Below are 12976 nucleotides of genomic sequence, written 5' to 3' on the forward strand. Positions count from 1 at the left end.
AATCCTACTTCCGTAGTGATACTGCCTCGGAAACCCAAGGAGGGGTCGCTATGAGTTGGGGCCGACTCGACAGCAAATAACAACAACAACATACCTTCTTTGCCTCCGTTCTTCATCTGTTAAATGGAGACACTGGGTTGAACTGAATGAAACTGTTGCTTTTCTAAGTCAAAAACTGTCCATGGTTTAACCTAATCTAACAGGGCTACTGGTTGTAATTAATTGAAGACTTGTAACCACATACAGGTACTCAACTGGAGTTAGATGTTGTTAACATCTTTGGCCTTCCCAGCCAAAGAGGCTGTCCTACTCTTGCTTTCCACAAATACTCCTTTTGCACATGCTGTCCCCACTCCCTGCTCCATTTCCCTGCTTTACACTAACCTTTCCTTGCGTATAGACTCCTCGAAGGAAGTCTTCCCTCAACCAAGTCTGGTCAGGGTCCATCTCTGGATTCCCAAAGTTCTCTCAGTTACTTGGCTTTACTGGTGCACCTGCGCCCTCACTGGGCAGTGACTGGGTGGGGTCGTCCCAGTACAGAGGTGGAGGAAGTGTGGTGGCTAGGGCCACTCCAACCTTCCTCTAGTCTTTGCCTGTCCCTATCCTCCACCATTGCCCATTTTTCACCTAGCCCGCTCCTATCCTCGCTATGTTCTCCCATCCGGGACCACTCCACTCAGTCTCCGCCCAGAGAAGACTCACTGGTCTTCAAACACTGTGACCCAATTTCTGCATGGCTACCACCCAGTCTTCACCCAGCCCCGCCGTCAAGGTCGTCCCCCTGAAGCCCCGCCCAGCATCCGCCCATTCTCGCGGCCCCGCCCAGCCCGCCGTACCCGTGACGGTGCTGGTGGCCGGCCGCGCGTGCAGCGCCACATCTGGCTGCGGCACGGCCTGAGGATGCAGGCTGGGCACCTGCTGCAGCTTGGGCAGCGACATGACGGCCTGGCTGCTCTCGGCAGGCGCCGGCGGCACCAGCAGCGGTTGCTGAGACGACGCCGACGTGGGCGGCAGATGCGGTGGCCGGATCTTCTCTGCCATCAACTGCTCCTTGATCTTGTTAATCAAGACTAGGTTGTCCAACTGCGGGTAGGAGAGGAGAGGGAATAAGGGGGCTTAGGCCTCGCAGGCCACAGCCAAAGCCCGGGCAAAAGGAAGCAGCTCCAATGGGGGTTGGGCAGGCATAGGGGCGACGCTCTGTCTTACCTGGCTGGGCATGGTGGGAGGAGGGGGCCAGAAGTAGGGGTTGTTAAATCGAGGCTCGGCCATCCTGCGGGAAGAGAGCGACTGTCACAGGGAAGAGAGCCCTCCCCACCGGCCTGGGACGAATGCCTGTCAAATACGCCCACCCAAATCCGGGCCAGTGTCCGGGATTCCTGCTACCATGGGACTCTCGGCCCGCAGCAGAGCAGGCCTCCCACCAGGTCCAGGGAACCACATCTCCAGGAGGAAAAGTCTGGAATTGACTGTATGTCTCCCTCAGTAGGGCCAAGGGGGTGGGCACTGAGTGCTCCCAGCTCCCCATTACCTTGATGTTGGCAGACCTATTCCCATCCCTCAGATGACCCTCGGCTGCACAGCCAACCCCAGGAACCCAGGGGTTCCACCCAAAAGCCTCCCACCCAGAGACAAATGGGGGCGTCCTGGAGGCAACTTTGTAAATGGCCACAGGGCAGAGGCAACTGCCTACCCTTGCTCCCTCCCCTCCTGACCACTGGCCCCGGAGCAGACAGCCTCATCACAACACAGGGGGCAACTTTGGGTTACCAGGTACAGCCTTTCAGAAGGGCGAATTGGCAGGATGACTGACAGAGCCCCAAAGGATCACTGCCCTTTGACTCCAGAAACTACCTCTGAAAAGTTATCCTCAAGAAATCAGCACGGACATGTGCGGTTTTCCCTGTAAGGATGCACATTAGAACATTGTGCTTAAGGAAAGAGTTGAGGAGGCATCAAGCAAGGGTAGTCTGGGCTCCTTGATAAAGGTGTGTGCCAAAGTGTGCGACAATCAGTCCAGTGGCCTTCACTTCTGACAAGTTCTGTGGCAGATGTGTGCAGTTAGAAGGACTTTTCAACCAGGGTAGTGTCAAGGTTGGGCCTTCAGAGATTTCTCAGTCTTGTAGAGGGTGTGAGTCTGCTTAGGACACTGGAGTAAGTTAAGAAGGGACTTACAGGGACCATAACATTAAGTCTTGCTCCTTACAAGATTTATTTATCTTTCTCTTAGAGAAATGGCTCACCTGACTGGCATTGTTGCTTATATGAAATAGTTTATTTTGACCGGAAAGGCCAAAATAAATGCCTTCACCCATTTTTCCTGGTCTCTACTGGAATTCCAGGTAGAGAGTTTCGGGAGAAAACATTCAATAAGGACACAACCTAACCACAGTGCTTTAAGAAAGAACCTTTGTATGAATCATCTCCTGTGATCTTTACTTGAAAAGTCAGCACAGAAGAAATTATTACTATTCCATTTTATGGAAGTTGAGAAGGTGAAGAAGTTGAGGCCTGGAGGAAAGAGAAAGACCTGTCCAAGAGCACAGGGTTCATTCACTGCCACAGAGTCAAGACTAGAAATCAAATTTGCTCAAGCTGGTTCCTCTGGGGAATTGCTTTACAAACCCTAACCCCAGTCCTGGGTTGAGCAAATACTCACATCAAATCGACCAATAAATGTATGCAGAAGAACTTGTCCCTCTTAGGTCTCTGCTGGCCAGGCCAGGGGTCAGCCTACCCTCCAGTAGGGCAGCTGGGCAGCCCCTGCTCTCCAAAAGCCCTCCTGCTCCCACCACACCCAGGCACCAAGGATGCCCTTCCTTCTGCCATCCAAACCTCACCATCCCTTACTGCCCAATGCAAGAACCACCTCCTGCCTGAAGCTCTCCCCAGACCCCTAGGACTTCTTTCTCAGAAAAGTCTCAAAACAATATTAACAATGAGAGGATAGAGATTTTCCAAGTGCCTACCCTTAGTGCCTGGGAGCTCTAGTTGAGGTAGAGCATTTGACTGCTAACCAGGAGGCTGGTAGTTTGTTTTTTTTTTTTTTCACCCTTTGTGCCAGGCACACATCATTCCCATTTTACAACTAAGGAAACAAGTTCAGAGAGATGGAGTGACTTACTCAGGGTCACACAGCAAGTAAACAGAGAGTTTGGATTCCCACTCTAATCTGCTCATCAGTCCCTTAGTTGTCCAGGGGAAGGACACAGCCTCCTGACTCTGAGCTTGGGATCATGCCCTACCTGAGAATGGCCTGGTGCAACCCTTCCAACAGGCACGTTTCACTCAGGAGCCTCAGGATTTGTCCCAACCCTGCCCTTGCCCACAAGGAAAAACGTGGAGGGGACTGAGCTGTAAAGTCAGGGGTGAGAAGGCTCCAGACTGGGAACAACAGGAGCTGGGGAACAGTCTCAGAAGAGCCTGAGAATTAGAGATGCCTGTCTCATTCCCCTCGGTGTCCCCAGGACTCAGGCCCAGACGTTATCAATAACAAGGGTCGCATGATGGAATGAATGAATAAATGGAAGACTAATAATCAGAAGAATTTAAAATCCAATCATCTAACACTGCTGCAGTTTACAAAGCTTTTCCCTGCCCACTGTCATTCTCATCAGGACCCCAGGAACAGGAAAGAATGTTCACCCCCATTTCACAGAGCAAGAAATAGGACAGGTGCACTTTGCTCCAGACCACACAGATGGGGAAATGGAATGTTGGGCATTGGCTCTCAGCCTCAGTTTTCCTCATCTGTAAAGTGGGGGTGAGACAGGCTGTCCTGCCTTGTTCCTGCCCTGGCCAGGACTCTGCTCACTACATCTGGCTACTCCTCAGTTCTTCCTCCTCTACAGTTCAATGCTAAGTCCAGGCTCCCAGGGTACCCATCCTGGTCGGGGAGCTGTGAGGAAGAGAGAAGCTTGCTCCATAGTTGGGACAGAGCATCCTCTCTACCCTTACCTGACCCCCTGGTCAGACAGCAGGGACCACTTCTCATCACAAGGGTGGAAGGGGTCTACTCAGGGTCAGTTTATCTGCTCTGCACACAGCCTTTGCTTGATTTCACTGCATCCTTCTCTGGCTGGTCTTCAGTGATTTAGTGACTTACCCAGTGACCCAGCCCCTGGTGCACACGTACAGCTGTTGGGGAGGCAAGGCAGGGGATGAAGGTTTACTGAGCCTGCACTGAAATGACCATTTACTCAGTGTCAGACCCCCTGCTAGGTGCCCATAAATATTATCTCATGAGCCCCCAACAAGCCTGTGAGGTGAGTACATATCTGTGCAACCTACATGAGAGAGGGTGGGCCCTGCACTCAGCTGGTTAGGGTGGGCCGTGGCAAGAGGTGAGGTGAGAAAGTAACCAAGGCCAGGATAGGTGTTTAGATTTTGCTTTGAGGGAGGCTTTTTAAAACAGGAGAGAGACATGGTCAGATACGTGTTTAGGACTGGTGGACAAGGCCAAAGGGCAGTCCAGGCAGAGGTGGCAGCATAAGCCAAGGCACAGTAGTGTGAAATTACTAGGCAGGTTGGGCATAGTTAGCAGCCACCCACAGGCACCCAGGGGAGAATAGAACAGGGGTGAACTGTTGATACACAGAGGCTAGCCAACAGAGCTTTGAATGCTGTGCTAAGATGTTGGGATGAAATGCTGGAGAGACAGGCATCGGTGGACTGTTGGGCCAGGAGACAATGGAGCAGATTAGGCAAGGGCCACAGGTACCATACAGAAGCCAAGGGACTCTGTGCTATGAACCCTGAGATGACATCCCTGGTCCTTGCAGGGGGGCAAACAAGTTGTCATTTTGTTTTTCTGGCTCTGAAAAGTAGGAAAAATCAGATGGGTGGGTGAACAAATGAAACACCTACTACAGCTGTTCTGGAAATAGCATCATGCTGGCAGCTGGCCATCCACCCACCTATCCATCCGGCCACCCATTCTTCTGGAGATGTCCTCTGGGTCAAATGGGGGCAAGCCCTGCTCTCTGGGAGCCCCAAGATAAGCAGAAGCAGCAGACACTGACCCACATGATCAAAGCCAACAGGCCACCTTTAAGGCCTATCCTCCATGGACACTCTGCCACTGGGGCTCTCTGAGAAGCTCTGTGTGCCATGGACCCTGGATTCTCCTCCTCTCAGATCTCACCTTCCCTCCACCCCCCATGGTTGGGCAAGAGCTTCTTCTCTCCAGGCTGGCCTTGGTCCCTGGGTGGCCCATCCACTGTAGCACTTTAAGTACCAGCCAACTCCCTTATCTCCACCTTCAGCCCAAACCTCTCCCTAGAACTCCAGGCCCAGCTGTCCTGACTAACCCTCTGCCCAGTGGGTTAGTCAGGAGACTAACCCACTGCTGTGGTTTGCTCTGCTGTTACACAAGCAGGCTGCTCAGACTCAGCAGGCTTAGCTGGCCTTGGTCCTTCCCTAAGTCATGTCCCTCCTCTAGTCATCCCCCACTCTGAGCAGAGCATCTCCAGCTGCCAGATGCTCCCACCAGACACACGAGTGACCAGCCCTCCCTCCCCTCCCACCTCAGATGCACCATCAACCACATCCTCAGGATCCCATTTCTCTCAAGCACTCACTCCTCTCCTCTCCAGTCACCTCATGGGCTATGGAAGAGCCCTGCTTTGTTTGGAACCCAATACTCCATGTTCAAACCTTGGCTCCAGTTTACCAGCTGTGTGATCTTGGGCAAGTCACTAGCTCCTGCCCCTGAGTAAGGAACAAGCAGCTCAGAGCCAGGGACCTGAACCAGCCTGGAAAGAGGGGCTCAGGGAGGACTTCCCAGGGGAGGTGATGCCTGCCTTGGATCTTAAAGGATGAGTGGGAGTTAGCCAGCCAAAGACGGAGTAGGGAGCATTCCTGCAGAAGCAGCAGCTTGAGCAAAGGCCCAGAAGAGAAAAGCAACACAGTATGTAAGGGAGCTGTAGGCATTCTGATGTTGACTGGGAGCCATCAGCCAAGGCAGACCTAGAAGGCAGATTCCTGAATTCTAGGCCTAGAGTCTGGACTTGAAGCAGGGGGTGATGGGACAGAATTTGTAGTTTAGAAAGACCCCTCTGACTGCTTAGTGTAGAAGGGGCTGGAGAGGCCAGGCGAGGAGGCAACAGGAAGATACCATTAGCAGGCCCCGGTAGGATGGAGGTAAGAGGCAGGGCTTGCACCAGGGCCAGGAGGAAAGAGATCAAAGAGGCAGAGACACAAAGCCTGCTATCTGGTCACAGCTGAAGGCCAAGGAAGCGCGTGCAGGCTGCCCCCCACCCTATGGTGTGGCCTGGAAGGTCCCTTGGATACCCACGTGGATACACACAGCCACAGGAACATGCAGACAGACAGCACATGATAGACAGACCCGGGGCCCCCCAACATGGACAGATGGGGATGCAGCAACCCCCACGAGCAGGAACCCACAGCCACCAGGACACATGAGACACAGGTGGATGTTATTTCAAGAGGGTGGGCTCACACCTCCCCCAGGGTAGTCCCAAAGCCCCTTCACGGCCCCCAGCCAAGCCTACCGGCTTCCACTGCAGGCAGTGAGGGGGCACTCAGGGAAGTTGGGATGAACACAATGCCTTGATCCCCCAAAGAACAAACCCCTCGTTGACAGATTTTAACCTGGAATCACAGGCTCCTTACCTAGAGTGTCCTTTCCCACTTGGTGAACTTCTACTCATCCTTCAAGACCCAGCTCAAGTGTTCCCTCTTCTACGGAGCTTTCCCTGAACCCCCAGTCAGTCACTTCCTCTGTGTTCCCAACAGCACCTTGTATATGGGAATAATAATAACAATAATAATAATAAAATGGCAGCTACTATTGATTTCAACACTTACTATGTGTCAGGTACTGTACTAAATATGTCATATGCATCATGTCACTGAATCTTCCCCAGTGACCCAGAGAGAGATACATTTAACAGAAGTGGAAATTGCAGCTCATAGAGGTTGACCAACTTGCCCAAAGTCACACAGCTAACAAGTAAGTGATGGAGTCAGGAGGCCACCTATGTCTGACATAGCACTACAGGCCCAATTGTAGTCTGGTGTTTTCCTGGGTGTCTTCTCCACCAGATTTTGTGCTCTTCATAGGTGGGATTAGTGCTCACTCACCTCTATCATTCCCAGAACCTAGCCCAAGGTGGTCCCAGACATTCTTTGCAAAATGAAAAAGTACAATAATATCAACAACCTCTTCTTGAACACTTACAGCAGGCAAGGATATAAATACGCAATTACATCTATAATTTTATTACTACAATAGACCTATTGTACAGATGAGAAAACTGAGATCCAGAGAAGTAAACTGTCTGAGGTCACAGAGCTGAGTCTGGATCTGAAACCAGGTCTGACCATCACTCTATCCCAGGAGGGTGGCCTCTAAGGCCAGCCCAGCAAGTTCCACAAAGGGGTACTGGGATGGGAGTTGGGGACACCAGGTGCCAGGTCCTGCGCCCTGGGGTTGCTCAGCCCTGGACAAACGGATACATACAAAATAAAGCCCAGGATGGAATGGGACTAGGCTTGTCCACTGCAAGGCAGAGAGGTCTGGTTAAGCAACTTACATCCCACCCCCAGCCTGGACTATCCCATAGACATTAAATGTAAGATCTGTCCAGACCCTGTGGCCACATAGGAACTAGCTCCCAACAAAGCAAACAGGAGAAAGTGGGACCCAAAACTGCCCAGACACTGTGATTACAGGGAGGCAAAAATAAAAACCTGAGTCAGAAAAAGCAAACTGCAGAGAGCCACGCCTGCAGGGAGGCTAGGAGTGCTGGGGGTGGCGGCTGGGGCTGATCTGGTTTTTTGTCTTTGTTTCTCTGATTTTCAAATCCTCTGTTATGCAGCTCAGTTGCTTTCATAATGAAAACAATAAATTCTTAAGAGAGAAAGAAAATGGTTAGTAGCCCAAGGGGGGTCAGGGGAGAAGGCACAGAGGAGCAAGAGGAGGTCAAGGTCAGCTGATGGTGGGCATTCAATCCACCAGTGAAAGCCAGGGCCTGTGCACAGCTTCTCCCCTCATCTCAAGGCAGGTGTGACCTGAGACTAGGGGGTGTCAAGAAAGGCTGCCTGGAAGAGGTGACATCCAACCTGTATTTTGAAGGTGGTTAGAATTCCCAAGAGTGGGGAAAAGAAAGGCTCTCCACCACTTCCTCTGCCTCAGTCCGGGTCCCCCTCATCTCTGGCCTCAGCCTCTTTCCCAAGTTTCCCCAGTTCCCCTCTCACTCACCATTCCATTCTCCTACTACAATCACTGAGATCTTTCTAAAATGTGAATCAGATCATGACTCTCCCCTGATTAGAACCTTCTGTGACTCCCTACTTCCCCACAGAAAAAGTCTGAATTCCTTAGAACTTCCATGTTTGGTCCCTGCTGACCTCCTGGGCCTCACTGGTTGCTCCCACCTCACACTGTGCCTGGCCAAACCAGAAGTCTCCCACTTCCCCAAATGCTCCACCTCCCTTCTCACTTCCTCACCTTCAATCATGCTGCCTTCTCGGCCTGGGCCCTCTGGCCTCCTCCATTTGCCTGGTTAACTCCAACTTATCCCTAGGGCCTCAGCTTACAGGCTCCTGAGAGCCTTCCGGGATTGGTCCCCCTCCACCCCCTGGACTATGTTGGGTGTCTCTCCTGTCTGCTCCCTTTGTGCCACGCATTTCCACCATCACTGTTTTCACATCTGTCTCCCTACTGAACATGAGTTTTGTCAGGGTAGTGCCATGACTGTGTCATTCACACAGCCACCACCAGTTACTGTCAAGTCAATCCCGATTCATGGAGACCCCGTGTGTGTCAGAGTACAACTGTGCTCCATAGGGTTTCTAATGCCTGATATTTAGGAAGTAGATCACCTGGCCTTTCTTCCAAGGTGCCTCTGGGCGGTCTCAAAGACAAACCTTTTAGTTAGCAGCCAAGCACTCAATCAACAGTACTATCCAGGGTCCCCTGCCCCACACAGTGCCTGATTAATGTTTGAATCAATGACTGCTCTAGGTGGAGGGAACTGAAAGTGCCGTGGTATGGATGGAGGAAAGCCCCCTCCCCTTCCTGAGTCTCTTCCGCCCACTCCTTGTACAATGTTGCCCCCTGCATCACACAGTTACCCGTTTCCTGTATCTAAGCTTTCTCTTCCTAAGTGATCTGAGCAGAAACTGTTGTTGGTAAAGACTAGCAAACCCAAAATGTATGTTAACAGTTAAAAAACACAGAAAATGGTGCGGCTTCCCTTGGCAGTGTAAACTAAGTGAGTTTCACCTGTTAAAATGGCCCAAGAGGTCAGCTGGGGCCGAAAAGAAATAAGAAATTGATAATACCCAGTGCTGGTGAGGTTATGGTGAAATGGGCTCTCCCATGTATTAACTGGTGGGAGTGTAAAATGGAGCAATCATTTCTGAAAGCAATCTGGCAATATGTGCTCTAAAAATTTTCAGACCTTCTGGCCTAGTGATCCCATTCTTGGTCATCTATCCTTAGGAAATAACCCTAATACAGAAAAAGCTTTATGCACTGTTTGTTTCAGTGGTTTTTTACAATAGCAAAAACGTAGAACAGGCACAATTTTAAACAAGAGGATGGCGCTGTAAACCCTATTACTGAGTATCAAATGGTTAATAATACTCAATGTTTACCTATATGGTAATGACTCATTTAATACTCTTATCAATCCTACAAGGAACTGAGGCACAGAGATACTGCATAACTTGCCCTGAGTCAAGCAGTAAGGGTAGAACTTGAACCCAGTCAGGCTCCAGAACCTGTGTTTTTTACCCTGGCACCAGCTAGATCAATTAAAAAGAAATATAAATCACCCTGCAGTCGTTTAGAAAATATTTCTGATACAATAATCAGGAGGAAAAGGCAAGACAAAAGTTTTATGTACAGACAGAACAAGGATGTTCTTGTCATCAAGCTGATTCAGACTCATGGTGACCATGGTGTTCCATAGGGTTTTCTTGTCTATAATCTTAATGAAAGCAGATTGCCAGGGCTTTTCTTCCACAGCACTGCTGTGTCAGTTTAAACGGCCAACCTTTAGGCGGTGAACAGTGGAGCACAAATCATTCACACCACTTAGAGACTTTCACTCACAGATTCTGACACATAGCAACCCCCACTGCGATTCCAAGGCTATAAATCTTTATGGAAGCCAACTGCCCCATCTTTCTTCTGTGATGTGGCTGGTGGGTTCGAACCACCAACCTTTTGGTTAGCAGCCAAATGCTTTAACCATTACACCGCAAGAGCTCCTTCCTAAGGACCTTGAAGCAATGATATTTATATAAAAACTGGGTACTGTGAGGACAATGTAACGGAATACCAAAATGCTAATGGTGGTGTTTCAGGTTTGGGGGTATTGTGTATTTCATTTTGCTATTCTCTAATTTTTTTAAAGGGTGATTAGGTGACTTTTTTAAGGAATATTTTTAATAAAATTAAAGGTTCAGCAAACTCTGACCTAACAAGTCACTGCTCCAAGCTCCCCACCTTTCCACTCCACCCCTAGCATCATGGGTTTTGCCTTAGGCTCTGAATTTTTGTCCAGAAGGAGACAGGGGCTCAGAAGGCTAAGGGGCTTAATCAAAGGGCCACAGCAAGCCTCTCGCCCCACCCTAGACTGAACCTGAGTAGAGTTAGGAAGGCACAGCATGTAGAGGGTTCAACTAGTTGGCAACACCGGAAACAACCAGGCCAGGGAAAAGTCTGACCAGGTCACTTATTCTCCTGCTTAAAATCCCTCTTGGACTCCCTTCATTCTCAGGGTGCAGTTCAAACTCCCCACCCTGGTACTCAGGGACCTTTGGCCAAGGGAGCCCTGCCAGCCACATTCATTTCAGCAAGTATGTCCCCAGAGCACCCCTCATTCCAGCCCCACTATGCCACCTGCAGCTCTCCCATGCCACCATGACTTACACAGGCTGTGGCCACCAAGGCCACATAGCCCAGCTGGACCCCTGCCAGGTTCTCATTAACAGCATGACTCAGCTCAGGTGTCACCACCTTGGGGAACCTTCCTGACCACCACCCCCTCCAAGGCTATGTTTGAAGCAGCTCCTCTAAGCACCTATGGATCCCACTATCCTAGCTTTGCTTGGCTACCTGTCTGTGCAGTGCTCCAAGCTACGAGCTCCCTAAGAGCAGGGCCTGGGTCTAGTTTTTGGGTACACACCTACATCCCCACTTGACCCCATGGCTCACACGGCTCTTCCACCAGGTCATAGCTTAAAGGTCACTTTCAATTGGAACTAGGCCTCCCTATTATCTGCTCCCACAATTCTCTGCATTTTCCCCACCCCACCTTTGATTAAGTCACTGCCATCGAGTCGTCGATTCCGACTCACAGCAACCCCCTTTAGGTTTCCAAGATGGTAAATTTTTCTGGAAGTAGCTTTCCCCATCTTCCCTCTGAGGCACCATGCCACCAGAGCTCCTTACCTTTGTGTTATGCCTCCAAATATCCCCTCCAGGCCCATCTCCCAGTGAGCCGTGACCCACAAGAACAGGGTCTCCACTGCAGCCCAGAGCCAAGTGCAGGCCACAGAGTAGGTGCTCAAGTGCTTAGTCCATACTAACCAATGCCACGGAGTCAATTCTGACTCATAGCAACGCCCCCAGGGCTTCCAAGGCTGTAAATCTTCACGGAAGCACACTTCTTTTTCCCACAGAGCAGCTAGTGGGCTCAAACCACTGACTTTTTGGTTAGCAGCCCAATGCCTTAACCACAACACCACCAGAGCTCCCTTAGTCCACGCTAGGTGCTCAGTAACTGTCACTGAGCACATCACTGACAGGAGAGGACTTCCCAGGGGGACCATGGAGACTGAGAAGTGGTCAGGAAAGCATTCTGAGCAGAGGGGCGGCAGGTACAATGGCATGGAAAACCGCTAGGCTTCCTGGGGTGGCAGAACCAGAAAAACCAAACACGCTGCTGTCCACTTGATTCCAACTCATAGCAACCCCCCCTGGGTTTCCGAGGCGGTAAATCTTTACAGAAGTAGATTGCCCCATCTTCCTTCGGCAAAGTAGCTGGTGGGTTTGAACTGTCAACTTTCTGGTTAGCAGTCAAATGTCTTAGGCACTGGGTCACCAGGCACTGCTCTCAGTCCAGGGAGAGGCAACAAGCTGCAGCAGGGAGGAGGTGAGGGCAATGGGTGGTGCTGCCAGAAGGTGAGGGATAAACAAAGACTTCTGGAAGGTGGAACTTACACAGGGGGGAAAGGGGAGCTTTCAAGAGAGAGACACCAGGGACACGTTCACCAGGTTAAAAGGCTGCATGTGCAAATCCCAGAGACAGCATGGGTAGAGGGCAGGAGCTTGCAGGGGAAGAGAGGAAAGGTAGCCAGAGGCAGTTCATAAAGTGTCAGAGTTCTAGGCTAAGGCGATTGTATTAGAAAGGCTGTGGGAAGCCATGGGAGGTCTCTGAGGAGGGGAAGGCCACGGTCAAGGTTTCTGTTAGACAGGTTGTTAGAGGGCCAGAAGTATGGCCTATAGAAGAACAAGTAGGAAATAGTCCAAGAGAGAAGCTGCGGTTTCTTATCTTCCAGAATCCTCTAAGTTTGCCTCTCATGACCCCTCTGCCCTCCATGTGCCCTGACTCCACAAAGCCCCGATCCCTGAGCCCCAGCTGCTGCCCCCTACCTTACCCCCAAGACCCCCGCAGGCCAGGCTAGCCTTGGAAACTCACTCCTGGGAACTTCCTGTGAGAAGCTAAGCTCCCGAGGGTCCTGGATCCAATTAGGCCGAGTTTCCGCCACCGTATGGGGCTGGGAAGGCCCGTTTCCACCGTGAAGGCAGAGATGATCAAACAGGAGAGGGCCACTGCCTGGCCCTCCCTGGCCAATGGGAGCTGGGAAGCTGTCCCTGCCTCAGCCACTCAGACACACCCAGGGCAGTGACCCTCTCTGGCACCTCAGTGCCCTCATCTGGGGAATGGGTCAGGACACCTTTCTCAGGGCTAAGAGAACATTCCGCACACATGCTCCT

At 51.1% G+C, this 12976-nt stretch overlaps 1 protein-coding gene across 1 annotated transcript in view; it reads right to left on the reverse strand.

The window, feature by feature from the left end:
• Positions 1 to 6671, reverse strand: part of ZNF362 (zinc finger protein 362) — a 30567-nt gene extending 23896 nt beyond the window's left edge. The window contains exons 1-3 of the mRNA XM_007950420.1: positions 6634 to 6671; positions 1207 to 1270; positions 837 to 1083 (exon numbers count right to left, since the gene is read on the reverse strand). Coding sequence (XP_007948611.1) covers positions 837 to 1083; positions 1207 to 1270; positions 6634 to 6671 — 349 coding nt within the window. The remainder of the gene's footprint in view (positions 1 to 836; positions 1084 to 1206; positions 1271 to 6633) is intronic.
• Between the last annotated feature and the right edge of the window lie 6305 nt (positions 6672 to 12976).

This window comes from Orycteropus afer, unplaced genomic scaffold (assembly GCF_000298275.1).
Source record: "Orycteropus afer afer isolate SDZICR_OR568_19922 unplaced genomic scaffold, OryAfe1.0 scaffold00272, whole genome shotgun sequence".
In the NCBI taxonomy this organism is placed as follows: Eukaryota; Metazoa; Chordata; class Mammalia; order Tubulidentata; family Orycteropodidae; genus Orycteropus; species Orycteropus afer.